Genomic DNA, 26,692 nt, shown 5'->3' on the forward strand with positions numbered 1-26,692 from the left:
CATGATTTTTTTTTGTTTTCTCTGGAATTTTGTAGTTGTTTACATATAATATTATATTGATTTAATTTTGGAGGTATTTGTAATTAAAAAAAGTTTCAAGCAAATGGTAAATTTTGAAGACTAAACTATAAAACAATAGGTCTTCTCTGTAAGTTACATAATAATTTAATATTAGTTAAACATCGACCTCCAGGATGCTTCTCCTCGCAGGGAAATAGTGAGGAAAATTAATAATACAATCCATACTAAGTTGAAAATTTCTGGCATCTGATTTCTCTCAGAGTTAAAAAAAAAAAAACATAATTCCAGTTTACCTAAAAGAGAGAGAAGAGTAAAAAGATATGAGGAAAAGTATATATTTTATATTTGTATTCTAAAAAGAGTTGGGCGTAGTAAACAATTAGGGATAATAGCTAAAATTTTATTAGATCAGAGTGTACACAATATTTCTACTACTTTCAAATTATATTTTGGTACTTGAAAAAATAGTCTATACTTTATGGGGATGTCCAACAAAGAAAAAGAAGACTGCATACATTTTAAGTTTTTAACTAAGAAATCCTTTTAGCTTATCATTCTCGACTCCGAACGGCACACCCAAAACCACCCGAGAAAGTAAATTGTCGGTCAAAAGGACAAAGGATAAGTTGTTAAAAAGAAGATAAAAAAAGAGCCTCATCACCTCACAAATGATTTATTTGTTCATAGTTTGCGTCACGTCCTCTGGAATATATCACAGGAAAACTTGCTCACAGCTCATATATACATGCATGTCCATCTAGCTTTTCATCCTTACCTTGTAATTAAAAAATCTATAGTTAGAAACAATATAAAGTAAAGCAAAGCAAAATCTCTGGAGCTAAAAGAGGAACATGTTTCGTGACTTCAGCTTCCAGTTTGTCCCCGTCTTTTCCCAGCCTAGAAGATGGATATACTGGCCTCTACTAAACCGCTACATGGGAACATAAATACAAATGAGAAGGACAGTCTTGGGTTTGATTTGTTAATGTGGATATGACTAATAACAGAGAGGGAAATAGAAAAGAATTGTACTCGTGACCAGAAAGCATATGTGCATATCTCGATATTTCATTCAGTAGAATAGCTTTCTGAAACATCTTAAGAATAGATTTATGATCTTTACGCAAACTATAGCAGTTCCCAACAGCACACCTGCCATTCGCTAAGACAGTCATTACATGAAAGAAGATTTCCAAGCCAAATGAACCTTTCCAGTTACATGTTTTTAAATAATCTAGTGCTAAAAGTTGGTTCCTATTTACTGTTGGTTGTTAAAAGTTGTGAGTGTTAAAATCTGTACTCAAATGTATGTGGTCGTCTTTTTAAATGTCTCGAAACTAAGTTTAAGAGTTAATGAAGATTCTAGGAAGAGAATACCATGATTCTGGAGATAGACGGTTATCTGAAATCAGCTCCTCGGAGAGATAGTCCAACCTCATCTATTCTTTTGGTTCTTCAAATCAAAGACACAAAATCAGTAAAAGGAAAATATTAAGACATAAAATTCCTTGCAGGTTTATCTAAATTCAAGCTCTGAGTGGTGGTATCGCAACATGACAATGTTGAGAGTTAACATCATGGGATAATGTTTATAATGATTAGCATGGAACTTCAAAATACTGATAAAATATGTCACATAAAGAACAGTGGAGTATCCATCTAATATGATCATTTCAACAATAGAATGAAAGATGGTTGACTTTTTTTTTTTCAGTGACTATTGTAAAACTGATGATGATGACCTTCCTGTCGACGAAGAACGCAAGCGTTTTGATCCATGAGGTATCTGCTTATCTAAATTCAAATCAACGAAAATGAATCCAAATCTCAATCTCATAATCATCAAAACGAAGCACACATATCATACAGGTGAATTGGACTTCCAATATAACACACAGTGTTTAGAGAGATGGTTATATGCTCAGATAAAAAGAAAATAAGGGATAATTGGCATACCTGTCGTCGATGAGGAGCATCTCTAAGCAAATAAAGGTTCCACCTTTGCAATGGTTCTGGCTTCCCAGAAGTGGATCAAGCGAAATCAGAGCTCTGATTTGGCTGGGCCTGATGAGACGTTGTTGAAGTAAAAGGCGACGGGAGATCTGCCGGTGGAGACCTGATTTTTTCCGGCCGATTCCTCACCACCAGTCTTAGCCAACCCGGGTTTCGTCGGCTATGGTGTTCAGTGGTTGGTCATCACCACCGTATGAATCTCTATATTCCCTCTCTGAAGAGTAGTTTGCTTTAATCAAAAATTTTATAGAATGATTTATATAGAAGGTTAAACAAAGGGCGTTGAAACGAAAGCGAATTATCGTGATTGAATGATGGAGAGAGTGGGTTGTAATAAAGGTGAATTCTCGTGATTCCAACTTTCATCGGAGATTAGGTATTGCTGAGATGGGCTTCGTATTGGCACTGGAAAGCCCAACATAGGCAACGCAAAGCTGACATGACATGGCAAAACCTTGCAATGATTTTCTTGTCCGACATGGACAGGCTGAATGAGGCTGATATTCAAACTTTTAATACTTGTTTGATTACACCTTATATAACTGTTAGACGTAGTAAACAGTAAACAACCGCTATCATCATTTCTATCAATCGTAAGGACGAGTCTTTGTTATCCACAGTTGATCTTAACCGTCCATTCAAATTCAAGGCCACGTGTCGTCCCAAGGTAACTTTAGTCCTCTCTAACGTCTTCTAACTAGCGTTAAAGAGGTTAAAGAGAGTCCAAGAAGCGGGTGGAAAAAGTGAAATATCTAGAGGAGGAAGAAGAAGACAAAGAGAAAAAAAAAGCTTTTCGTTCCGTACAAATGGCGCCGAAGAAGAGTGACGGAGAAGGGAAGGCGAAACCTACGACGGTGACTACGCCAGTAAGGCAGACTCGAAGCATGGATCGGAAGACTCGGAGCCAAACTCGGCATGACTCGCCCGGTGGCGGTTCTTCCTCCTCCAAGCTCTTCACCTTCGAGTCTCCTGAGAAGAAGAAAAGGAAGCCGAAAGCCAAGGACGCTGGACCGGCGACTAAGAAGATCAAGCAAGAAAAGGAGGACGACGACGACGTCGCGGCTGCAAAAGAAGAAGGAGACGACGGCGCTGAGCACAAGAGGATCGTAATCGAGCACTGGTAAACGAAACCGTCTCCCTTCTTCTAGGTTTCGAAGCGAAGATTGTAATCGTTGGTGGTTCGTTAGGGTTTTGTTCGCCTTTGATTCATTCTCTTTAGGGTTCGTCGATAGGGTTTCTTCGTTGATTTTGCACACATTCTTGCTGTTTTTGTACTCAAATTTGCTCGGATTCGTTCTCTTCAGTAGAGATTATGAGCTTTCTCTGTTCTCTCTATGCTTTTGTTGTGATACCTCTGAAAGATTATCTGTCTCATACTGAATCTTGTTGTTGGTTTTGTTGAAGCAAACAATGCAAATCTTTCAAGGAGAGGGCCAACGAGCTGAAGGATGGTCTCGAGATAGCTGTGCCTGGCATCATTGTGACTGTGAATGCTGACAAGGTAGTTAACTCTTTGATATTGTCACTCTTTAGATATCGTCATCAATGCTTGATATTGTCAGATTATGCTTGCTAAGTTGCCTTTTTGATCTGTTTAAACAGCCAAGGCGTGGTTGCTTTGAGATTCGTGAGGAAGGTGGTCAGACGTTTGTCAGTCTCTTGGTAAGTCTTTAGTTCTTACACTTTGTTCCTATTCAATGATCTTGTCCATAGTAATTCTTATATCATTGTCTCTCTAAACTGATAGATCCTTTAATGCTATTTCGGCTGAGTTAACTGATCACGAATGAGATTTTGTGAGCATCATAAAATGGGTTCTGATTGTTTCCTCTTTAGCTGAATCAAACTGAGTGATTTTCATTGAGATAATTTGTTCCTATTCAATCAGTTTTCTCATCTTGTCCATAGTGTAACTCTCATAACACTGTTTCTTTGATGATTTGCTTTAGAACTGATAGTTTCTTTGATGATGTTTTTGCTCTGGGTCAACTGATCACGAATGGTATTTTGTGAGCATCATAAAATGGGTTTTGGTTGTTTTCTCTTTAGCTGAATCAAGTTAAGCGCTAAGTAGTTTGAAGCATGAATAATTAGCTAATCAGTTTGTTGGTGAATTAGGATGTGCCTTCATGTTCTTTAATATTCTCAAGTTGCATAGCAGGTGATGTGACTTTCTTTAATGTTGTAGGATATGAAGCGCCCATTTAAGGAGATGAAGGATCTTGATATGGAACAGGTCATTGCAGACATCGTAGAGAAGCTTAAATGATAGACTGCAGCTAGACCAATGCCGAATCTTTTGTATCTCTCTTCGGCCCTCGGCATTATCAAATAGACTTCAACAGTATGAGCAATTGCTGGATTTTTTTAGGATTTATTTTGATACTTCTTTGGTGAAAACCCTTTAAGCTCGGTTTCATCATTTTGGCAGTGCTTGATCAGTTCTGTGCAGTTTCATTATGCTAAAAACTTTCTGATATTGGTTGATTTGAAATGATCCCATGAAGCAATTTGTTGCACGTTTTGCTGGGTTGTCTCGTGTTGAATTGGATGAATGAAGATAAAAACACAGGTTACATCTAAGATCTAATTGATAAAAAATTTCCCTACTGATAAATGATTTTGAGGTTACACTAGTGTGGATAGAACTTGTTAGGAATTTTGGTCCACTTCGTATCACTATGATTATCACTAGTCTACGGTCGAGTCACATTTTCAAACTGTTTTCAACTCGCTGTCTTAAAACATCTTAGAATCCAGCAAAGCTAGCCACAAAACTGAGAACTAGAATTGCAACAAAGCTCAAACCGGTGTTAGAAGCAGACGTAGGTGGTTCAGCCTCATCAGCTGCTGCCATCTTCTTCTTACCGGAATTTTCTGGACCTGGACCTGGAGCTGGAGCTGGAGCAGGAGAACCATCTTCTGATGGAGCTGATGCAGGTGCGGTTTCTGGAGCTCCACCGGGGGGAGAATCTGCGTAACCCTCTTCCTCAGCTGGTCCAGGAGCTGGAGCGTCTGCAGCCTCCTTGGGAGATGGAGCCGGTGGTGAAGACACGGGTGGTGTGGGAGGAACCTCAACCGGATCCCCCAGTCCAGGAGCCACAATGGGCATGCTTATCTGGACCACAGAGAGATTGAATGGGTTACGGAACACGGTGGTGATGTATTCAGCGGTTTGAGGAGCGCCTTTCACAGCAGACCCGAAGTAAATCTTTCCGTTAGTTTTGCTGCACTTGAGGAAACCGTTTTGTTGTTGGCCTAAACCAGTGGACTGGTAAAGTGTGGTGAGCATTGTGCTCTTGTCCTTAATAGCCTTGAGCTTGAGCCCATCGTAGAAGTCAAGAACCACATGGTTCATTAGAATGTTCTTGAGCTCGTCCTCGGGTCGACCAGAGATGGAACCGATAGCATCGTTGCTAAGAGCCAACAGAGTGATTGTCTGACGTTTGTTGATAATTGGTGTGAGCTTGGCCTTGGCCAAAAGCTCGGTCATGGTGCTGAATTCAGGGTATTTATCGAGTGCTCTGGTTATGTTAACCGCTGATACGATGGAAGAGACACCGAGTAAGATGGCGAGAGAGAGGAGAGAAGAAGAGGCCTTGAGACACATATTGGATGTTTATATTTATATATTACCCTTAATTTTATATAGTAAAAGCTAAACCTCAGCCTGAGTTTGTCTTAAAATGATCTGGTTGTGTATATATACAAACATTGAGAGGAGGTCAGTATTAATGGTGGAGAGACATTTTCTAAGATCCTTGGCTTAAACTTGTCTCTTTTGTTGTCACCTCTATAATTAGCAATCTTGAGAATTGTTTTTGACTTTTTTTCTTTCTTTGAAGAATGTGAGATGTTTCCACATAAAATGTGTGAATGTAGAGTCAACTTAGACTAAGTCCATGCTTGTCTTTATTGCGGATAAAAAAACAAGTTAAAGGAACTTGTTTATGGACTTGAAAAAACTTCCTTTCCAAAAAATCAAAAAATCAATTTAGTTGAAACTCAAAGCTTTGGTACTTCCATTAGCTTCAGCCATATTCTAACACAAATAAAACCATTTGAATCTTCAACTGAGAATCAAAGGAGACATCCTTGTCACGAATCAGAACAGCAACCACTCACATTTATTGAAACAGGAACTGAGGTTCAAGCATATTCCATATCAATTATCCATAACCCTTCGAAAACTAAGATAAGGCGTTGAATCCGTAAGTGTTTGGAACCTCAATGGACAGTTAACTGAACAGATTAAAACATACAGGTAAACAATATATCAGAACCGGCTAAAACCTTCACAGCAAACCAGCTCAAAGACACGGACCGATACTAAACCCAATCAAAATCAAACTCATCACAAAGTCAATCCACCAACTACCGATACTTTATTTCAAATATTGGAGCTTGATTTTCCTTTATTCAGTTATATTGAATCTCCATAAGATCACAAATCCTAAATCCCAAAAGATGTAAATAAACCAACACTTAAGCAAAATTGGGTAATTTGAACAATTTGATTATTCCCAAAAAAAAAACAAAATAGTTACCAAAAAAGACATTTCTTTTTATTTGAATAAGAAAACAAAAAAAAAAAACACTTTAGCAAAAAAGAAAGAAAACCAAAAAAAACAAGTTTAACCGAGTAACAATAGCAAAAATTACTTGGTTAAAAGTCGGTAGAGTCACCACCCACCTCCTAACCGGTACAATCAATAAAAGGAAATAATGAACACGCAAAAAGGAAATACAAAATTAAATTAAAATGACCAATACAAATTCTTACAAGAAAAGGAAATAATAAGAGAGGTAAAAAAGGAAAGTGAAGATTGGCATTGACGCGTTTAATGTTACGGCCTTTTCTTTATAAATACAAACATCAATCCACCAACACTATTCTTCTTTCACAACACTCACTCTCTGTCACGATACAATCTCTGATCTCTCTCTCTCTGTTACGAGACAATATCTAACGACTCATCTCCGACTTTATTGTGTTGTTCAACTTCAAGGAAGAAGATGGAAAATAGCTCACTCAAAGTAGAGATCAGTGCACAGGTAACGTCTCAAGGACTGTCCTTAGGGTTATTAAACTCTGTCTTGATTAGTCAATGTCGGGAAATCGAAGAGTTTCTCGTAGACGAGAGTGATGATGGTAACATAACGAGTCTCGGTTCTTACCCCGATTCTTCTTTTCGTGCCCAACTATCCCTTGTCAGGTTCGAAGACTTCGAACCAACCACAGTTCATCAGCAAATCAAGACCCGCTTCAACGACCCGGTCTTGTCCCGACTTATCACCGATCAGATTGTTCTCGACTCACAACGGAAAGACTTGCCGCAAGGACCCTTGTTGATCACGGTATTCCTCAAATTTACAAAGAAAGAGTACATTGTCGCTCCTTTTAGTTCTGCTCCTTGGACGACAGCGAAAGTAGAAGGATCTTGTGGGATTTGTCTTGAGGAGATGTCTGAAGAGGGGTCGGAACAAGAAGCCCTATGCCAACCGCCTGAATGTGTGCATATGTTTCATGAAGATTGCTTGACCAATTGGTTAGATCGACATGACTCTTGCCCTCTCTGTCGCCAATCCCCAAACCCTTTAACCAACAAACCCAGTGAAGCTTTGGAGAAGTTAGGAGAAGGTTTTGAGTAATGATCCGTGTGTTGCAAGTCTAATTAGGGTATTCTTTTAATGCTTTGTCTTAATTAGGGTTTCTTTCAATTCTCTTCTTCTTCTTTTTTTTTTTGTATTGATCTCGGTAGTAATTTTGTTGGCAAAAAGTATAATTTTTAATGGAATTACTTTGCTTTAATTCTCGTCTTAAAACTCATAATTTTTTATTGCCTCCTAGCTTGTACCAAAACACAATAAACAAAGGGGGTGTCAATTTTTCATCTTCTTCTTCATCATATCTTCAACAATTTTGGTGCTGTGCCATCTTCTTCTTCTTCTGTAAAGAGAAAAAGCAAAAAGTATTTAGAGAACAGTACATCTGAAGAAAGAGCAAAGTATTTAATAAATCTCTGGATGCCATAAGTGTGGGTGAAGCGAAACGCATGCAAGTATCATGTCTGAGAACCACCAAGGTAAGCGTAGTTTCATAATGCATATCTCAAAACATATTCTCTACTCATATGAAATTTGACAGATCAAAGCAACTCCTTCAACAGCAAGATTTGTTTTTCCTAGGATACATTAAGTCCAGAAAGTTGTAATCTTCCGGGTTATAAAACCGCAGTTTAAGCAAGTCGAGCAAGTTTTGTTTTATGGTGGCACAAAGTGCAGATATACAAAAGATGCAGTAATGTTCAAGAAGAACTCACGAGAAAAAAAGTGCCCGGTTCACTAGTCAAACATGCATTGTAGTAACTAGTCTCGTTCCAACGTAGCCAGAAGACGACTCCTGTGAAGCTCATTTGCTAACTAACATAGTATCACAAGTGAAGTGAGCACCGTCAACAGGAAAAGCAAAAGACCTCAGCCGATTTTCTACAAAAGAACCCACAACTTCCAGTGCTTGAATAGGACGAGAGGCTGAAAATAGAATCACTTAAGGATACAGCATCAGATATTTTTCCCCTTTGTAGCTGCAACTTCTTGAACAAAGATTAATCATTTCTGTTCAATACTTTCCATATACCAAGGGTCAAATCTCCAGGTGAAGTATTACGCGATAGACAGGACACAGTGTGACTAGTAGAAAGCAAAGGAACGACGCAATTTTGAATAAAGAAAATTTTCCATTGAAATGAGAGAGAACGATAACAGATGTTCAATTTCTTATTAAGATAAGATTTCTAAATAAATGCTAAAAAGACAGAGCAAAACCGTAGCTAATTTCATGGTTGACAATGTACATTTTGCAACAACGACTCAGTATCTCTGCCAAAACTCAGTATACACAGCAAAAGCTAACAATCTTACAACATGTATCTTTAGACGGTTGGTTTGGGATTAGTTGCACTTTAAAAAAAATATTCTACTAACCTGCTCTCTGAGTCTTCTTCTGCTGCTGCAGGATCATAACTTCACTCTCTTTCCCCCTTTTGGACGAGAGCATGCTGGACTCAGACATTATCTACCATGTCCAATATTTTCTTTCACACCTCCAAGTCTTGTTCCTCGAAAGACCTCACGGATATTCTCTCTCGGAGAGTAGGCCAGTTTTCGCCAAGCTGTTGTGGATTTAACTCCATGGCCGTTCTAAAATCAAGCAGTGACACAGAGTAATGATGATCTTGCAAACTGTTCTGACTCTGCTGCTTGGTGGACCGAGCTCCGACCAAATCAGTGCAAGATTTGATCAGCTTCTTGAGATAAACGTCCAACATGGCATTCAACGTATTAGCACACTCCATCGAAACACCTTCAAGACCATGTGCTACTGCAATACTCTCCATCCTTTTCCTCACCATCTCTGTCTCTGGTAAGCAACTCATTACGGTTGAAACAGGAACCGTTCTACCACCGACACTAGCTGAACAAATCGGTATCCCTAGAGGTGCGACCAGAGGACTACTCACTGATACATTTACAGCTCCAAGATTTTTACTTGGGCCAAGAAACTCACCTTCTCTTCCATATCTGCCTGATCTTTGATCATCAAACCGACTCAAATCACCGTTTTCTAAACCGACATTACTACAAACTGGCTGTTGCAACATATGTTCAACCTTCCCGTTGGACCAAACAGGACCATTCTGATTATTATGGTAAGGGACTAAAGATCCATCTCCTCCACTCTGAACAGGCCTGGCCAGATCTTGAACTGTTGGTGGGGACTTGGAGACAGTTGCGTTTCTCAAGATGGAACGGATCAAGTGGTTGTGTAGAGAGAGATTCTCCCTCCCTAACACCCTGAAACATGACTTATCAAACTCCCTCTTTGCAAGCTTATGACACAGGAACCTACTTAGGTAGTAAAAATACTTTTTAGATCTTTCAACACCAATCTTCTTCACAATGTGACCTTTCAGTTCACCAAGATTAATCCTCTGATCTTGGCAACGTTGCATGATGGCTAATTCCTTCTACAACCAAAACCAAAAAAGAGAACAATGGAGAGTGCGTGCACACAAACGCACTCTAAAACTGATTCAGTATCAAATTTAAGAACCCTAGCTTTTTGGGTGTCACCCCTCTCTCTCAGATGAAGAAAGAGTGCAAGGAGGAGCCTCTTGCCAACTTCACGAGAACTGCACCCAACAAAGAAAGACCCAACATTGTCAATCTTGCGAATTTTAGTAAAGAGTAAATTGAGATCAGTGATAGAAGTTTTGAAAAGGTCCAAGCTTTGGCAACAGAGCAAAGAGACACGACGAATTGGGTAACCAAAGAAATTAATCGAATTGGGCAAGAGAAAGAAGCAATGAGGCGCGAGAGTAAAGCTTGTAAGCAAGAAAAACAAGTGTTTAATCCTAATTTGAATTCTAAGATTAACCAGAAGAATTTCAGACAAAACAGCAGAAGAAGAAGAAGAAGAAGTAACTTATAACCAACCTAATGATTAATTTGCTCGAAACGCCGTATATATATATATATATTGATTCAATTCTATCAAAGCCCCAGATCTTGGGATTTCTCTATTATTGGCCCCGTGGGATTTGAATGTGTTCAAAGCTTTGATCTCACTGCTTACCGAGTTGTTTCCCCAGTTTTCCTTTTTCTGTCTTAATTTGTTTTTTTTTTTGTTTTTGGAAATTGTCTACAATATCACTTCTTAATACCATTTTCATGTTTAACCATTTTCCCCTCACTTAAAAAAAACATTTAGCACTCTAAAATTAATTAATCTAGATTTAGAGTTTACATTCGAATGGTATGTATCAATATATAAATAAATATTTAATTTTGTTTTTTCATTAAATAGTTTTATAAAGAATTTTTGAATTTCAGAAAAAAAAAATCGAAAAACGATTCTCCAAACTAATATTTCAAAAAATATTAGTTTAATCATATTAGTCAATATATTCGCAACTGTTTTCTTTTTGATTAAAAAACAGCACGGATGCGGGTAAAATATATTTTTTTTGCGGGTTAGGCGGATTAATTTTTTGAATAAAAAAAATGATTCAACCCGCTGCAAAGCGGGTCGGATGGGCATGTTTGACCCATTTCCCAGCACTGACTCAAGGTGAGTAGAGAAATTTTTTGAAAGAGAATATTTTAAAATGTCAAGTTGACGATGTCAATTGTGGATGTTTCGATTATACTGATCTTACTCACACTTTGAATGATATTTTGGTTACATTAGTGATTATCTTTAGTAAAAATTCTACCTTCTTTTCTTTGGTTCCTCCGTGTTCTTCACTTTGTAAACTCGTATGCATTAATAAGTTGTATCGCTGTAATAGTACTATTCAGATATTTGAAATTGAGAAATTGGAATGTATAGCTACAAAACAAACCATAATTAAATAACTAACCAAAAAAAAAAATACATCTATTATTTTTATAATATATACTATATTGTCTTTACTCTCCGGTTGAAAGAGAAAAATATCTTTTTTTTCTTCTTCGATTATCAACTACCACCACGTATTCTTTGTCACCATTACAATACGATCATCTTCAATTATATAGCCATCACAACCATCACCAAATCTATAATCTATGCTAGATATATGTCGTCTCCGCTTCTGAAATCTGCAGACCACGATGCTGTTACGGTCGAGGCTTCCTCGTTTGTCATGTAAGTTTTCGGTAGTACTATGCTATTTGAACAATATGTACTATGTTATTTTGTTTGTTACTATTCTATTTTAATAATACTTCATATTATGTATTGTGTGCATATTTTGATATTTGAGTTAGGGTTTATATTTTCTTGTAGGGTTTAGTGATTAGTGTGTTGTGTTTGGTTTATGGAACGTTTGTGTTGACCTTGGGGTAATCATTACTTCCTTTCCATGTAATCATATACATTTTACAATTTGAACATTAATATATACTATGTTATTTCGTTTGTTACTATTCTATTTTGATAATGCTTCTTATGTACTATGTGTATATTTGATATTGGATTAGGGTTTATATTTCCTTTAAGGGTTTAGTAATTAGTGTTTTGGGTTTAGTTTATGGAAAGTTTGGGTTGACTTTAGAGTAAGCATTACCTCCTTCACTGCAATCATAGACAATTCAAAATTTAAACATTAATATGTACTATGCTATTTCGTTTGTTACTACTTTATTTTAATAATGTTTCATATTATGTACTGTGCGCATATTTTGATATTAGGGTTAAGGTTTATATTTTTATTTTAGGGTTTAGTGATTAGTGATTAGTGTTTTGGGTTTAGTTTATGGAAGTTTTGGGTTGATAGGGAATAAGCATTACTTCCACTATTATTAATTTCATTAATATGAACTATACCATATGTAGAATGTTCTATTCTATTTACTCTATTTATCTTCTTCCATAACATTATATCTTTCTCCGACCATCGTAGTCATATTAATCGTTGCATGAAAGATGACTATTTCTTTTAGATTGACAACATGTGTTTCATCCTTAACCACTCTTGCCGTAGTGATCATCTTCATAGTCACCACCAACGAACCATAACCAATATCACCGCTCCGATAACTACTACCACTGCGACCATGCCGCAATAATCACCATATTGATCACAATTTTTTTTTCTTTGACTGGCAACTGATTCAAAAGAAGGATAGAACCGGGAAAATACTGCACAAATGCTATGAGATCTAATAACATCAAAATCAATGTCATATTCTTAATTTGTTGGTGAAATATGGCTACTTCGCAAATATTTGCTGAATTTACGCACAGAAGAAAAAACATTGTGAAACACATGTCCTAAAACTTGTATATATTTTTTCTAAATTGGATTTTGTAGAAATTCTAACAAAGACTGGGGCCCTTTCATCACGGGCAAAAACAACTGTGAGACCACATACCCATCCATATATCCTGGACTGACGTCTCTATAAAGTTGTATATAGATCGTCCTCAGTTAGCAGACCAAATCATAATAAGCGACAAGATGTTTCATTTGCTTTCATTCACTCTAGTCCTCCTCTTATTAATTGTAGCTGCTTATCTCCTCCGAGCAAAGCAAAATTTACCACCAAGTCCAAAGGGCTTTCCGGTGATCGGACACCTTCATTTGCTCAAAGAACCTGTCCACCGTTGCCTACGTGACCTTTCTCAAAGCCTCGGTCCCGTGTTTTCTCTCAGGCTTGGCTCTTGCCGAGCCGTAGTCGTCACGTCATCTTCCGCAGCGGAGGAGTTCTTGTCTCACGAGAACGACGTCGTTTTCGCAAACAGGCCTGTCACTACTATGTATGCATACGTTCTTTACAGCAACACGGCGGTTAGCGTAGCTCCCTACGGAGACCACTGGCGCAACCTCCGCCGTATCTGCACCGCCGAGATCTTCTCCCCCGCTCGTCTCAGAGACTCGCTGGAGATCCGGAGAGACGAAGTGAGGTCTCTGCTTCGGACGATCCAAGCCGCATCATCATCAGGAGGAGGAGGAAACAACTTTGTCCGAGTGGAGCTACGACCGTTGCTTTCAGGGTTCACGTTGAACGTCATCATGAGAATGGTCGCTGGAAAACGATACTACGGCGAGGATAAAGTGAGGGAGCTGATCAGCGAGACGTTCGAGCTCGGAGGGTTTACTTACGTCGGTGACTTTCTTCCGGTTGTGAAGCTGTTTGATTTCGATGGATACGTTAAGAGAGCGAAGAAACTTGGTTCGAAATTGGACAAGTTTCTGCAAGAACTTCTCCACGAACACAGAGGAAAAACAGAGTTCAAGAACACGATGATCACTCATTTGCTAACTCTTCAAGAATCGCAGCCTGAGTACTACACCGACGAGACCATCAAAGGGCTCGTACTGGTTCGTGTTATTTCTTTAAAATATTTATTCGATTTCAATTCGTGTTATTGGAATCATACCTTTTTTTTCTTTCCAGGTGATGTTATTTGCCGGTTCGGAAACAACGTCAGTGACATTAGAGTGGGCTATGTCTAACCTTCTAAATCATCCAGATGTTCTAGCGAAAGTCCAGACGGAACTAAACAACATCGTTTCAAGAGAGGGGCGTCTGATGGAAGAATCTGATACGAGCACTTGTACGTATCTCAATAACGTAATTTCAGAGACTCTTCGTTTGTATCCTGCAGCGCCATTGCTGATCCCACACGCATCGTCCCGTGACTGCAAAGTTGCTGGGTATGACATTCCACGTGGCACATGGCTATTCATCAACGCATGGGCCATTCAGCGAGATCCAAAAGTGTGGGATGAGCCGGAGGTTTTTAAGCCAGAAAGGTTCCACTGTGAGGAGTTAAAGATCCAACATGGTAAGTTTCTACCTTTTGGAATAGGTAGAAGAGGGTGTCCTGGAATGGGGCTGGCCCAACTTATATTAAGCTTGGCTTTAGGGTCATTGATTCAGTGTTTTGATTGGGAGAGAGATGAAGTAGACATGGCCGTTGACATGTCCGAAGGAAAGGGTCATACTATGCCTAAAGCTGTGCCTTTAGTTGCCAAATGCAAGTCTTCTTCAATCCTAGACAACTGCTTCATATAAATTTATGTATTTTGTCGGCGGTCATTACAGTTGCTAATAAGAACATAATGATATCCTCTTTCTCGTTTTCTTTAAATCTTTCCATGTCCTTCTCTTTCCTTTTTCTTTCCCTCAGCATCTCCTGCAACTCATTTACATCCCTGGAGATTAGATCCGAGTTATTCTTGGGTTCACCCCCTAGGTCACCAGCCAATAGGAGTTCATTATTTCAAATTCGATATCTTTTAAAAAAGAAAACAAAATATTATCAAGTTATATTATGTTTTTAAAATAAAAAAATGAAAAAAATAGCAGCTACAGAAAAAAAAAATAAAAAAAATCTTTTTAACGTTGTCAGTAAAACACTAAACCTTAAATCCTAATCCCTAAACCTTAAATCCTAAACCCTAAACCTTTGGGTAAACCTAAACCCTTGGGTAAACCCTAAACCCTTGGGTAAATCCTAAAGTCTAAATAAAAACACTAAACCCTAAAACTCTAAACCCTAAATCCTAAACCCTAAACCCTTGAGTGTTTTAGTGTTTAGTGATTTTGATTTAAAGTTTAAGATTTATCCTAGAGTTTAACATTTATCCTAGAGTTTAGGGTTTACCCAAAGGTTTAGTGTTTAAGGTTTAGGGTTTAATGTTTTGCTGATGACGTTAAAAATATTTTTTTTTTGTAATTACTATTATTTTTTATTTATTTATCTTTACCTTTTAATTTTAAAAAGATAATATAAATTGACAATATTTTGTTTCCTTTTTTAAAAGATATCGAATATGAAATAACACAATCATATTGGTTGGTGAGGTGAATCCAAGAATAAGTCATTAGATCCAATGGTTTTTTTTTTTTTTTTGGTAACTATTAGATCCAATGGTTGATAGAATAATATATAAATCCTCATCAGTGTCCACTTTCGCCCTACGAGTAAAAAAACATAACTCAGTCTAACACCGTGTAGGAATAACTACTACATTGCTCAAGTTAGCTTCCATCCCCATGTACCAGGTGGAATTATATCTCATCGATGTTTGGTTTATTAATCCCTGCCTCGTAACCTAGAGTCAATGCAGCTTGTGTAAACCCTACAATACAAAGATTACGATTTAAACAGAAATAAAGCATTAATTACCACATATAAGATTTTTCATGAACAACAAACTCAAGCTCTCAAGCGTTAGAATTCACGAGTAGCAGGACAAATTAGAAGATGTAAAGGATCATGCACCAACATTTGTCCAAAAAAAAAAGAAGATAATGCACCAAAGATCCCGAAAACTACAGTTTGTTTTGTACAATCAGATGGTTGAGAAAATCTGTGGTCGAGCCAACTTCTCCCATGCCCCTATATGTCATAGAACAATCTCCTATGAGCTTCTCAAATCTTTTATACCTTCATTGCTTTAATGAAATATAAAAATTCAATTTTGCCATTTTTATTTTCGAAATTATTATTTTTTAAAATAGAGAATAATTTCAAATTTCTAAAATTTTAAATTTTTAAAATTTCAAAATTTCAAATTTTTAAAATTCGGTATCGTATAGTTTTACTTAGTTGTACTTTGTTCTACCAAGTAATACTAATGTTTGAGTTATACTGAATTAATTTGTTATACCGAATTATACTGGGTTGTATTGAGTACTACTAAAATGTAATTATACTGAATTCTACTAAGTTATACTAGTTATACTGAGTTTCCCTAGTTATACTAAGTTATACTACATACTACTAGTGAATTAGAGCTATATTAAGTTATACTAGTTATACCGAATTATACTGGTAATACTGCGTATTACTAATGTGTTAGGTATACATCGTTATACTGAGTTATTCAGATCTGAAGATGAAATGAATAAAAAACACGAAACATACAAAAATCCTTCAAATAAAAAACATGAAGAACCCTAAAATATATAAAAAGAACCCAGAACATGAAGAACCCTAAAATAAATAAAAAAAAACCAAAATTTCTAGAATTGTAGATCTAGGATTGTAGATCCATAAATATAGGCTTAAACGCTGCATCTCAGTTAGGTTCACCACCTTCTCTTCTCCGTTTTCGTCACCTTCTTCATCATCACATGAAGTTCTGAATCACTGTAGATTTGTTTTCGCTTTTGGTTTTCAGATCTAATTTCATGGTTAATTGAAAGAGATAGAAGAAGGAACAAGAGAGAAGAAGAATCTTTATTAATTGATTTGACGGATAAAAAGATAGAAGAAAAAACAAGAGAAAGAGAAGTCGCGGAGAGGAAGAGAAGGAGAAGAAGTCGCATAGAGAAAAAAAAAAAAAAGAGGAACCAGTCGTTGAGATAAGGAAAGAAAGAAGGAAAAATAAATAAATAAATAAATAAATAAATAAGAAATGAAACATATATATTTAGGGTTGGTTTTCAAAGAGCAAACAAGTAATTAATTTAATTTTTGTATTAAAAATAAATCAAAAAGAAAATGATTTTAGATGAGGTCCTTGAGAGATTGGCTTTTCACATATGGGAGTAATAAAGGAGTTGTTTCGAAATTCTGTGAGCTTGACACTTATATTTTCAACACTTTGATTAATGGGTTTATGAAGTTGGATCCATCTTAGAAAATTCTAATGAAAAATATATACATTAGATTTAATTGGAATTGTTATTATTAATAGATAAAGAGATTAATTAATAATTAATAGCTTTCGCTTTTATCCTAATTAGAAATTTTTCTTATTGGATAATTAGGTACTAATGTGTTTAATAGGTTTCATGTGCACTTAATAAACCGTTACTAGCTTTCTGCTGGAAACTTAAATGTATCCCGAAACTTAGACATTTTATTTGGCAAATTCTCTCCGGTACTATTTCGGTGGCGAAACATTTGAGGGCACGAGGTATTGTGATACACGATGCAGTATTTGTGGTGCCTAGGAAGAGTCAGTGAATCATGATTTATTTGAATGCCCACCAGCTCTGCAAACATGGGCTTTATCAAAAATCCCTTCAGCCCCTGGTATTTTCCCCTCCGCTTCGGTGTTTATTAATATGGATTATCTTTTCTGGAGATTACCAAAAGAATATGATTTTAACAACTTTCCATGGATATTATGGTACATTTGGAAAAATAGAAATAATAAAAATTTTAATAATAGAGATGGAAACCCTCAGGAAATTCTTCGAATTGCGGAAGCGGAGAGTGAGGTACGGGCGGAGGCTCAAATAACAATTCCATAAAGGCAGTTTCAGGGTACACAAGCTTTTGACTGGCAATCTTCGGGTCTCTCGAAGATTTGTTTTATAAATGGTGTGTGGAAGGAGAATGATAAATTCTACGGGCAGGGATGGTTCTGCCGAGGCGTAGGATCCGAAGAAAAGATGATGGGGGCGATGAATCTCCGAAGAAGCTTATCAGCTCTACATGCAGAATGGGCCATGGAGTGCATGAAGACCCTTGATTTTTCAGACGTAGTTTTTGCAACAGACTGTTCTCAACTGGTGAAGATGGTGTCCTCACTTGACGAATGACCAGCTTTTGCTACACACTTGGAGGAGTTTCGACGCAGTAAGATTTTTTTTTCCTACCTTCAAGATTCAACATATACCAAGAGCAACTAATCTAGTGGCGGACAAGCTTGCACGAGGTGCTCGGAGTTTCCCTTCAGTTGTGTTCTATGTTGATTCCACCCCACCGGTTTGGTTTTCCGAGTTGGTAGGACATTTATCTTAGTTTAGTTATTATCCATGTTCGAAAACGCGGCGGCTAGACCTGAGTACTCGCCGGAAAAACGGTCGGCGGGGTGATGCCGCCGCGATTATGGTAAAATCGGTTAATAACTTGGAATTTAAAAAAAACTCAGATTTGTGTTCATTGTCAGATTGAAATCAAAGATTGAATGATAGATTAGAGTAATATAGCTTAAATCGTTCAAAAGAAACGTAGAAAAAGAAAAAACAAATTCCGCAGGCGCGGTTTCGAACCACTGACCTGTTTTGTAATTATAAACATATTTAACCACTGAGCCGAGTGATATGCTTGTACATTAAACGAAAGTAAAACTATATATCCTTACATGTTAGCATAATAGTTCTAAAATTACTCCCCGATTAATCTCCGTGTAATCCCCGAATAACTGATTAGGCGCTAGGGCCAGGTGAACCGAACGCGTTATGCCTAGCGCATTTTCGAACATTGGTTATAATTGTTGTCAAAAACAAAAAAAATAAAAATAAATTTATCAACGAAAAGGCTTAACAAATCATTTTGATGCAATAGAAAATAAAATGAGTATCACTTCATATGTTGATATCTTTTTAATCATCTGATTAATACAGTTTAGAAAGATACATATACACACACAAATATATGATAATTGATATTTCTAACTACTGGATTATTCTGTGTATGTTAAGAATGAAATGTGAAAATTTAACAGTTTATGTTATAAAAATAAAAATTGTATGTTATTTACAAGATTGTGAATCTTAAAATAAACATACAATATATAAAAGAATTTTTTTTTCTTATTGTCATATCAAAAGTTTAGCACATTTGTTTTGTTTATAATTAATCTCACAATTGATAACGTTTGTAAAAGCATTTAGATTGTAAAGTCAATATTATTGTCCTTTTGGCAATGTTGTACTTGGGAGAGTGAGTATTCAGCCGCTCAACCCAACAACCAATCTGGTTCTGATGTCACAAAGAACAAAAAGTATCCAGGGTGCTTTTTTTGTTTAACCTTTACTTCTGAACAAAAAGGGCTAAAAATAAGAAACGGGCCTGGAATAGAGAGCCAATTAAACTTTAATTTGGGCCAAATATTAAAATCTAAACGGATCTTGACCCGACCCATAATACATCACCTGGTAACGCAAAAACACATATTTATCGTCGTTTCTTTAACCTTCTTCCCTCGACCGACCGACCTATATGAAGGAGAGCCGTCGCCGCAAATCAAATATCTCATCGCTAACCTCAGAGCTCCTGCCAGAGAGAGATGTCAGGCTTAGCATGTAACTCGTGTAACAAGGAGTTCGAAGACGACTCTGACCAGAAGCTCCACTACAAGTCAGAATGGCACCGTTACAATCTCAAGCGCAAGGTCAGTGAAACTCTTTGTGGTTTTTCTCTGTTAGGAGGTTTCGTTAGGGTTTTATTTTTCATGATTTGATTATGATGATGTTGTTGTTGTTGTCGGAAAATGTTTAGATCGCTGGTGTTCCTGGAGTTACAGAAGCTTTGTTTGAAGCTAGACAAACTGCGATTGCTCAGCAGAAGATCAAATCCAACGAAGCACCTCTGCTTTACACCTGTGGAGTCTGTAATAAATCTTACAGAAGCTCCAAAGCTCATGAGCAGCATCTCAAGTCAAAGAGCCACGTTCTCAAGGCTTCAAGCAGCAGCGGAGATGAGGATAAAGCCATCATCAAGGAGCTTCCTCCTCCTCCTCCTCGCTGTGTTGAGAAGAAGGGCCCTGCTAAGCTAAAGGGTTTGATTGAGGAGGAGAGTGAAGAGAGTGAGGATGAATGGGTTGAGGTTGATTCTGACGAGGACTTGGAGGGTGAAGAAGATATGGATGAGGATGATGATGAGGGTTCTGGTGAAGATATGGATGAGGATGATGATATGGAGTTTGAGTTGGACCCCACTAGCTGTTTGATGTGTGATAAGAAGCATAAGACGATAGAGAAGTGTATGGTTCATATGCATAAGTTCCATGGTTTCTTCATTCCTGACATCGAGTACCTCAAGGATCCTAAAGGGTTTCTAACCTACGTTGGTCTAAAGGTATGTAGTTTTGTTTTGTCCCATCACTTTTATGTTCAGACAGTTAAAAGATCTTTGTCTCTTCTCACAGGTCAAGAGGGACTTCGTTTGTCTGTACTGCAACGAACTGCGCCATCCATTCACCAGTTTGGAAGCTGTTAGAAAGCACATGGAAGCCAAGAGTCACTGCAAAGTGCATTACGGTGACGGTGGTGACGAAGAAGATGCAGAGCTGGAAGAGTTCTATGACTACAGCAGCAGGTCTCTTTACGCTTCCTCTGTTTAGTATCTTGTTATCATAGAAACTATTGTTTAATATTGAGTGTGTGTGTTGTATAGTTACGCCAATGAAGGGGAGAATCAGATGGTTGTGTCTGGTGAAACAGCTAATACCGTAGAGCTATTTGGTGGGTCTGAGCTTGTGATCACCAAGAGAGGGGAGAACAACAAAGTAACGTCGAGGACTCTTGGGTCTCGTGAGTTCATGCGCTACTACAAACAGAAGCCGCCACCATCTTCTCAGAAACACATTGTCAACTCTCTAGCCAACAGGTTTGTCTTTGAGACCCATCAGAGATGATAATCTTTCTACTCTCTTTGCAGAATCTGACTTGGATGGATGTTAAAACAAACGCAGGTACAAGAGCATGGGTTTGGCAACGGTGCAGTCGAAGGAGGATATAGTGAGGATGAAGGTGATGAGAGAGATGAACAAGAGAGGAGCTAGGAGTCGTGTTAAGTTGGGAATGAAGAGCAACGTCATCAGAAACCTGCCCAACAACGTCACGTACTAGTCTCTCCAAACTAGTGTGCTGTCTGGATTCTGTAAACGCTTTTTAAATGGAACTTCTGTTGGTGGAGTGAAGTCTAGAACCTAATATGTGTTGAAGCTTTTGTTGAATACGAGTGTGGTAGGTTGAATGATAGTGAAATGAACTCGGTTTTAGTGGGTCTTACAAAGACGTTCTATTCACAATATGAGGTAAACAGTCGAGGTTACAAAGAGATTAGAGAAAGAAGGAAAAAGTTGGAGCTTTGTTAAAAGGCTCAGATAGAAACACTAAGCAAGGCGATTGATCGTAAACCCTAGATCTTGCCGTCAATCTCTTAGTGTCTATTTGCGGATCCCTTCCTTCCTTCCATTCGTTCTCCTTTTATAGGTTCTACATGTCTCTCACTCGTTCGCCCTGACAGTTTGGGCTTAATTTGATGTTTAATGGGCTGTCCAGCCGAGCGATAGCTTGATGGGCCGATACTGGTCCAGTCGGTCATTTGATCGTGAGGCTGAGTCGATCGAGCGATGGCCTGATGATCCAAGACTGATCCAGTTGATCGGGAGGCCCAAATGATTAGCTTGGATTCCAACACCGATCGTCATGTTAGATCCTGGTTAGTCTCCTGATAATATTGGTCCGAATCTTATTAACCGACGGGCCTTGTGTGAGAATGCTAAATTCCTCTCTAACAGTAAGCCCCCCCAGTCCGCTTGCGAATAAACATTGGTCTTCGCAGTGGAATGTCATGAATTGGTTCTGAGGATAATGGATTCGATCTTGTCTATTGTTGGAGTTCATTGATCGGTTAGGCAACTGCTGCCCTAGGTGATCAGGCAATCAATGAACAACCCTGATGTTTTCACGATTCTCTTTGGCGATCGATTGACCGTCTGGTCTTTTCCTATCGATTGGTCGCCTCTTATGCCGCATATCGCGCGGAAGTCTGGAGCGTCGCCCTCGTTGGCCTAATAACATGATCTGAGTAATCTGGGCCCGAAAAGGCCTAATAACAGTATTATCTCCAAAGCCCGTTACTTTAGCTATAAATAAGGTCTTAATCTCTTATTTCTTCACTTCTCTTCAAACCCAAAGGTACTTTCTCTCTCCCTTTCTCCCTCTCTCCCTTGTGATTTCCATTTTTTTTTTTTTTTTCTATTTTTTTTTTTTTTGGGATCGATTCGTCGATCGTCCGTTGAGGAGGAGGTTTGTTGTTTCCGATCAGGTTAGGCTTTTCTCACGATCGATTGAGAGTCGATCGATCGGTCTTGGGTCCTCTACGCGTGCCATCGATCGCTCTTAAACGGATGGATCTGGCGATTAGGGTTAATTGCGGCGACAAGGCTGTTCGATCCGTCGATTCGGGGGCTGGTACTGAAGAACCGCTTGATGGAAGCGAAGGTAAGCGATTTCTTACGGTCGATCGCGAGCACTCTGCGGCGAGTGGTGGCGATGGAGGCGTTGGGCATCTTGCGCGCGACTCTCGTCCGGCCAAGATTGGGCCCGCCGGAAAGCGCTCGAGCAACTCCGAGGCTGCGGGGCAGTCATCGCGAAGATCTGTTCCTTCGCCGACCGAGCGACTGACTCCGTTCCGTTTTTGTTGTGATGGAACAATTGAAGAACTTCCAGATCTGGCCCCATCGTTTGATCGGTCGCGGGGACTAGATGGGCAGGATTGGGGTGACGTTGCCCCTACTCATTCTACTTTGGAAGGGGTTTCCTTGTTGATGGAAGCGAACCGAGCATCCGGCGTCACTTTCATGATCCCGAGATCAGATCAGCGTCCGTGGAGTCCGCCGGTCGGATACTGATGTGTTTACGAATCATTTTTCGGGGAGGACTCGAGGTTGTGGTTTCCGATTCCTCGTTTGATCACCTCCTATTGTTTTCGGCGAGGGATCGCCATGAGTCAGCTTATGAACGGGGCGATCAGGATCGCTGTTGCGTTGATGGTTATGGCGGCGGAGATTGACGTGTCGTTGACCGTTCGCATTTTCGAGGAACTAACACAAGTTCAGCCAAAACCAAATGGGCTTTACTCAGTGCAGATGAGGTCGGGTTTGAACGTCTTTACCAGTCCCCTTATCAAGACTAAGAGATGGCAACGCTCTTATTTTTATGTCAAAGCAGACGATGCTGGATTCGTTGACCCGCTAGAAGTCGATCGCCGGGTTTTATGGAGTAGCAGCATTGGTAGATCGTCTTGTGTCGACCTGTTCCTCGTCGTGGGGTTGATTCTAACTTTTCTTTTAAATTTTTCTTTTTTGCAGTTGGTCATCCAAACACCTTTGGTCCTTGGGACGCTTTTCGGAGGGACTTACCGAAGATTGTCGTGCTCCGATCCCAAGAGTGGAAGGACTTTGACCGCAAAAGAATTCGTCGTCAACGAAGACGCATCGCTAACGGTTCGTCTCTTTTATATATTTTTTTTTTATTTTTCCTCTCTTCTCGACCAATCAATTGATTGTCATTATCTCTTCCTGTTTTTTTTTTTATATATCTTTCCCTCTCTTTTTGTTTTGGCAGTCGATTGGGCGGCGGACATTCCTTGCGAGGAACCGAAGGGGAAGAAAAGACTAAAACTTCCGATCATGGGAACTCCTTCTAGAGTGTATCCAGACTACAGCGAGATCTTGGCTGCTCAACTGAGGGACGCAAACTTCGGCCCTTCAGTGAACATGGATGGGACGGGCAGCGCAGTTGCGGATACATCGATCGATCGGGCGCCAGCGCCGGTGATCATTACAGTTGATTCTGGCGTCGAGGGACCCGTTGACGTTCGTCCGCCGAAGAAAAAGAGAAAGAGGACTAAGTCTTCCAAAGAGGTGACGGCTGACCCTCCTTTGGATGGAGATGAAACTGAGGCTGCTCAAACGCAACTCGAACCAATGGGTGGTGACGAGGTGGAAGAAGGTGATGAAGTTGCTCCCATAGAGGGTTTTACGGGTCCGCCCGAAGATGAATCGTCGGGAGGGGAGGCCCGGGAGCCTGGTGAGGTGACTCGTCCGATCGATGGTGGGATGCAGACAACTCTATCTGTTTCTGAGTTTGCGTTTGCAGACAAATTTGCTGAATCACTTCGTGCGGATGCGGAGGTAGACATTCGTCTGAGGGATTGTGTTTGATTGCTTACTTATCTTGTTCCTTTGGGTGACAATCTTCTTATCATCGATTGATCCTTTTTTTTTTGGCTTTCTCTTGGTCCAGGCTGCTGCTCGGAAGAATGCTCTCGTGATGGAATACGAAAAAGCTTTGCAGAAGTTGACATTGGATCTTAAGGAAGCGGAAGGGACGATCAAGGTAAAAGAGGCTGGGCTTGAAGCGGCTAGAAAGGAGAAGCACGATAGGGATAAGGAGCTGGCCGCTGAGCGAGGTCGCTATTCCCGCGAGCGTCGGCAAGCGATCCAGACGGCCGCGGATCTTGAGGAGGAGTTAGAGACCGCCCGAGACATAATTTCTCGGCTAGAGGCGGAGAAGGTCGAGGAACTTGAGAAGACGAAGAGAGCGATGGATCGCACGAGACAATCTCGCAATCGCGAGCTTTTATCCGAGAGAAGTTGCGTGGTTGCTGCGGCTAATAGGCGTTTCGACAAATTTCGGAAGTATATTGCCGATCGAGATGAAAAGGAGGAGAAGCGTCTACTCCATGGTACAGCTCTTGGAACCTTGGACGCGTTGAGTTTATTGGAGACCAAGGGACTGTCTGTCCCGCAACAACTAAAAGATCTTTTGACTGCTAACGAGGAGAAGTTCAGGAAAGAGGTAGAAAACGTTAGTGTTGAAGTTATCGCGGAGCGCGATCTTGCTCTCTCACCTCCTCGTAGGGACTTGCTTCCTTATGGGAACCAGTTTGGATCAACCTTCGGCACCGTTGATTCTGATTCTGCGATGGCTCTTCGATCTCCTTTCCTTTGTGGTGAGAGTGCGACCGCTGCTCTGGATCCGGCCATTGCCTGTCGATCGGCGGCTGTCACGTCCGATGGTCGTGCGGTTACTCAGGACAGTCTCGGGGTTCCTGCGCCTGCGAGGGTCACGGAAGCAGGAAGTGTTGTTTCGTCGGAAGTAGCCATTGAAGAATAGTCTTCAAGGGTTGACCGTGCTACCCTGTTGTTGTTTTACTACTTATGTTTTTTTTTATTTAGCACCTTTTGTTATGGCCTCCGAACTCTGTTCCTTTTGGTCGGCCGCTTGCTGTTGCATTTGGTTTGAAACCGTTGTTGTATCTTTTGGATCTTCTTTATTCTCCTAGTTTCAGACGCTCTCCCTTTAAGTTCTATGTAATATGTTATCTCAGCTTCTTGTGATGGAGGTCCGAAATGGTTCGTGCCAAGGTCATGTGTGCATCTTTTTGACAAAGAGCAGATTAGCCTTTGGAGCAAGGCTGCTAGAGAAGCGACCACGACTAGTTGCGAGCAATGTGCGAACTTATCTTAGGATCGAAAAGAACTTTGGCGCAATGAGCCCGTTGATCTTTGAACTTAAGCTCGAGCTTCTTGGTGGTCGTCGTGTATGTATGATCTCAGGCTTCTTTGGCCGTCGAGCAAATGACGGGGTTTTAAACCCGCGAGAAGCTTCCGTTGATGGAGCTGTGAGAAGCTTTCGTTCGCGCCATGTCTTTGGCGAGTACTCCAATTAGGCGACTTTGGCCTCAAAAGTGGAGGACCGAGAAGCTCCTGTTGATGGGGCTTTATCACGGATTTGCCATTGATGCTGATGGTGAGTCCGGGCCGTGCGATGTGTAGTTATCCAAGTCGATCGGAAGTGACATACAAGCGTTCGCGCGGGGCCTTTGGTGAGGACTCCAACCTATGTATTTATTTTTTTTTGTTTGGAGTATGGCTGGACCTGATGACAGGCTGCCTACGTACCCCTGGTAAAGGGATCAAGCCAATCGTAGTTCGATTTGCCCGAACGGCGTCTTGGTCATTCACCATAAGTTAAGGCAAAAGTGACGAAGACGTGCTCATTCGGTGTTTGGACAGAAGTGACGTGGTGTCATCTGTCTGGAGCTGGGCAAAAGTGACGTATTGTCATTCGCTCGGCTCTAAGCGAAAGTGATGGTAAGGTCATTCGCTCCTTTTTTTTTTGTTTGGAGTATGGCTGGACCTAATGACAGGCTGCCTACGTACCCCTGGTAAAGGGATCAAGCCAATCGTAGTTCGATTTGCCCGAACGGCGTCTTGGTCATTCACCATAAGTTAAGGCAAAAGTGACGAAGACGTGCTCATTCGGTGTTTGGACAGAAGTGACGTGGTGTCATCTGTCTGGAGCTGGGCGAAAGTGACGTATTGTCATTCGCTCGGCTCTAAGCGAAAGTGATGGTAAGGTCATTCGCTTCTTTTTTTTTTTTTTTTTTTTTTTTTTGGGGAAGACGGTCAAATGAGGTACTTCCGAAGGTTGGCGGCGTTCCACGCTCGTGGTACTGGGTCGCCGGCGGAGGTTTCCAATCGATAGACACCAGGCTTAACGATCTCGACTATCTTGTATGGTCCTTCCCAGTTTGTTCCCAACTTGCCGGCCTTCCACTCTTTCGTGTTTTCGAATACTTTGCGAAGGACTTGGTCGTTGAGTTCTAACTGTCGAGCGCGAA

General features: G+C 39.8%; 7 protein-coding genes and 2 long non-coding RNA genes across 13 annotated transcripts; 5 read left to right on the plus strand and 4 right to left on the minus strand.

Moving 5' to 3' along the window:
- Positions 1 to 400: 400 nt before the first annotated feature.
- LOC106446643 lies at positions 401 to 2,427 on the minus strand. Of its 3 annotated transcripts, XR_007322852.1 has the most exons (5): positions 1,978 to 2,397; positions 1,399 to 1,474; positions 1,054 to 1,173; positions 873 to 952; positions 401 to 796 (listed from the first exon to the last, which is right to left on the minus strand). It is a non-coding gene; the product is annotated as an uncharacterized LOC106446643 (long non-coding RNA). The 3 variants fall into 3 exon arrangements; XR_007322851.1 differs by having other exon boundaries at positions 401 to 952; positions 1,399 to 1,815; positions 1,978 to 2,427; XR_007322850.1 differs by having other exon boundaries at positions 401 to 952; positions 1,978 to 2,395.
- A 311-nt stretch (positions 2,428 to 2,738) lies between these two features.
- On the plus strand, positions 2,739 to 4,553 carry LOC106446644 (selenoprotein H). The gene is made up of 4 exons (XM_013888425.3): positions 2,739 to 3,154; positions 3,439 to 3,535; positions 3,637 to 3,696; positions 4,223 to 4,553. The coding sequence occupies exons 1-4, from the start codon at positions 2,841 to 2,843 to the stop codon at positions 4,301 to 4,303; spliced, it is 552 nt and encodes a 183-aa protein (XP_013743879.2). The 5' UTR covers positions 2,739 to 2,840; the 3' UTR covers positions 4,304 to 4,553.
- Positions 4,535 to 5,864, minus strand: LOC106449918 (fasciclin-like arabinogalactan protein 3). Its single transcript, XM_013891581.3, has one exon. The coding sequence runs from the start codon at positions 5,642 to 5,644 to the stop codon at positions 4,784 to 4,786; it is 861 nt and encodes a 286-aa protein (XP_013747035.2). The 5' UTR covers positions 5,645 to 5,864; the 3' UTR covers positions 4,535 to 4,783.
- Positions 5,865 to 6,575: 711 nt separating this feature from the next.
- On the plus strand, positions 6,576 to 7,846 carry LOC111205415 (RING-H2 finger protein ATL67-like). The gene has a single exon (XM_022701195.2). It carries the CDS (start codon positions 7,051 to 7,053, stop codon positions 7,684 to 7,686), a length of 636 nt encoding a protein of 211 aa, XP_022556916.2. The 5' UTR covers positions 6,576 to 7,050; the 3' UTR covers positions 7,687 to 7,846.
- LOC106446645 lies at positions 7,805 to 10,732 on the minus strand. 3 transcript variants are annotated; one of them, XR_002657988.2, is made up of 4 exons: positions 10,534 to 10,732; positions 9,022 to 10,229; positions 8,358 to 8,523; positions 7,805 to 7,984 (listed from the first exon to the last, which is right to left on the minus strand). XR_002657988.2 is itself a non-coding variant. In XM_013888427.3 (2 exons), the coding sequence occupies exon 2, from the start codon at positions 10,047 to 10,049 to the stop codon at positions 9,135 to 9,137; it is 915 nt and encodes a 304-aa protein (XP_013743881.1). In that variant the 5' UTR covers positions 10,050 to 10,229; positions 10,534 to 10,731; the 3' UTR covers positions 8,755 to 9,134. The 3 variants fall into 3 exon arrangements, 1 of the variants encoding a protein (XP_013743881.1); XR_001288805.3 differs by having other exon boundaries at positions 8,358 to 8,568; positions 10,534 to 10,731; XM_013888427.3 differs by lacking the exons at positions 7,805 to 7,984; positions 8,358 to 8,523 and having other exon boundaries at positions 8,755 to 10,229; positions 10,534 to 10,731.
- A 2,261-nt stretch (positions 10,733 to 12,993) lies between these two features.
- On the plus strand, positions 12,994 to 14,677 carry LOC106449919 (cytochrome P450 81D1). The gene is made up of 2 exons (XM_013891582.3): positions 12,994 to 13,904; positions 13,981 to 14,677. The coding sequence occupies exons 1-2, from the start codon at positions 13,041 to 13,043 to the stop codon at positions 14,599 to 14,601; spliced, it is 1,485 nt and encodes a 494-aa protein (XP_013747036.1). The 5' UTR covers positions 12,994 to 13,040; the 3' UTR covers positions 14,602 to 14,677.
- A 766-nt stretch (positions 14,678 to 15,443) lies between these two features.
- On the minus strand, positions 15,444 to 16,878 carry LOC106449921. Its single transcript, XR_002657991.2, has 2 exons — positions 16,631 to 16,878; positions 15,444 to 15,671 (listed from the first exon to the last, which is right to left on the minus strand). It is a non-coding gene; the product is annotated as an uncharacterized LOC106449921 (long non-coding RNA).
- Positions 16,879 to 19,406: 2,528 nt separating this feature from the next.
- LOC106448622 (cytoplasmic 60S subunit biogenesis factor REI1 homolog 2) lies at positions 19,407 to 21,275 on the plus strand. The gene is made up of 5 exons (XM_048756394.1): positions 19,407 to 19,664; positions 19,772 to 20,350; positions 20,421 to 20,590; positions 20,669 to 20,881; positions 20,967 to 21,275. The coding sequence occupies exons 1-5, from the start codon at positions 19,560 to 19,562 to the stop codon at positions 21,121 to 21,123; spliced, it is 1,224 nt and encodes a 407-aa protein (XP_048612351.1). The 5' UTR covers positions 19,407 to 19,559; the 3' UTR covers positions 21,124 to 21,275.
- Positions 21,276 to 23,006: 1,731 nt separating this feature from the next.
- On the plus strand, positions 23,007 to 26,450 carry LOC125586360. Its single transcript, XM_048756393.1, has 2 exons — positions 23,007 to 24,197; positions 24,310 to 26,450. The coding sequence occupies exons 1-2, from the start codon at positions 23,007 to 23,009 to the stop codon at positions 25,180 to 25,182; spliced, it is 2,064 nt and encodes a 687-aa protein (XP_048612350.1). The 3' UTR covers positions 25,183 to 26,450.
- Positions 26,451 to 26,692: the final 242 nt, after the last annotated feature.

The sequence above is a fragment of the Brassica napus genome, chromosome C4 (assembly GCF_020379485.1).
Source record: "Brassica napus cultivar Da-Ae chromosome C4, Da-Ae, whole genome shotgun sequence".
In the NCBI taxonomy this organism is placed as follows: Eukaryota; Viridiplantae; Streptophyta; class Magnoliopsida; order Brassicales; family Brassicaceae; genus Brassica; species Brassica napus.

Excerpts from the sequence above, each read along its gene's own strand:
- LOC106446644 (XM_013888425.3), top strand. The coding sequence starts at position 2,841 with ATGGCGCCGAAGAAGAGTGACGGAGAAGGGAAGGCGAAACCTACGACG. Across the intron at positions 3,155-3,438 it reads AGGATCGTAATCGAGCACTG|CAAACAATGCAAATCTTTCA; the intron begins GTAAACGAAACC and ends GTTTTGTTGAAG. Across the intron at positions 3,536-3,636 it reads TGACTGTGAATGCTGACAAG|CCAAGGCGTGGTTGCTTTGA; the intron begins GTAGTTAACTCT and ends CTGTTTAAACAG.
- LOC106449918 (XM_013891581.3), bottom strand. The coding sequence starts at position 5,644 with ATGTGTCTCAAGGCCTCTTCTTCTCTCCTCTCTCTCGCCATCTTACTC.
- LOC111205415 (XM_022701195.2), top strand. The coding sequence starts at position 7,051 with ATGGAAAATAGCTCACTCAAAGTAGAGATCAGTGCACAGGTAACGTCT.
- LOC106446645 (XM_013888427.3), bottom strand. The coding sequence starts at position 10,049 with ATGCAACGTTGCCAAGATCAGAGGATTAATCTTGGTGAACTGAAAGGT.
- LOC106449919 (XM_013891582.3), top strand. The coding sequence starts at position 13,041 with ATGTTTCATTTGCTTTCATTCACTCTAGTCCTCCTCTTATTAATTGTA. Across the intron at positions 13,905-13,980 it reads CCATCAAAGGGCTCGTACTG|GTGATGTTATTTGCCGGTTC; the intron begins GTTCGTGTTATT and ends TTTTCTTTCCAG.
- LOC106448622 (XM_048756394.1), top strand. The coding sequence starts at position 19,560 with ATGTCAGGCTTAGCATGTAACTCGTGTAACAAGGAGTTCGAAGACGAC. Across the intron at positions 19,665-19,771 it reads GTTACAATCTCAAGCGCAAG|ATCGCTGGTGTTCCTGGAGT; the intron begins GTCAGTGAAACT and ends GAAAATGTTTAG. Across the intron at positions 20,591-20,668 it reads TTCTATGACTACAGCAGCAG|TTACGCCAATGAAGGGGAGA; the intron begins GTCTCTTTACGC and ends TGTGTTGTATAG.
- LOC125586360 (XM_048756393.1), top strand. The coding sequence starts at position 23,007 with ATGAGTCAGCTTATGAACGGGGCGATCAGGATCGCTGTTGCGTTGATG. Across the intron at positions 24,198-24,309 it reads CACTTCGTGCGGATGCGGAG|GCTGCTGCTCGGAAGAATGC; the intron begins GTAGACATTCGT and ends CTCTTGGTCCAG.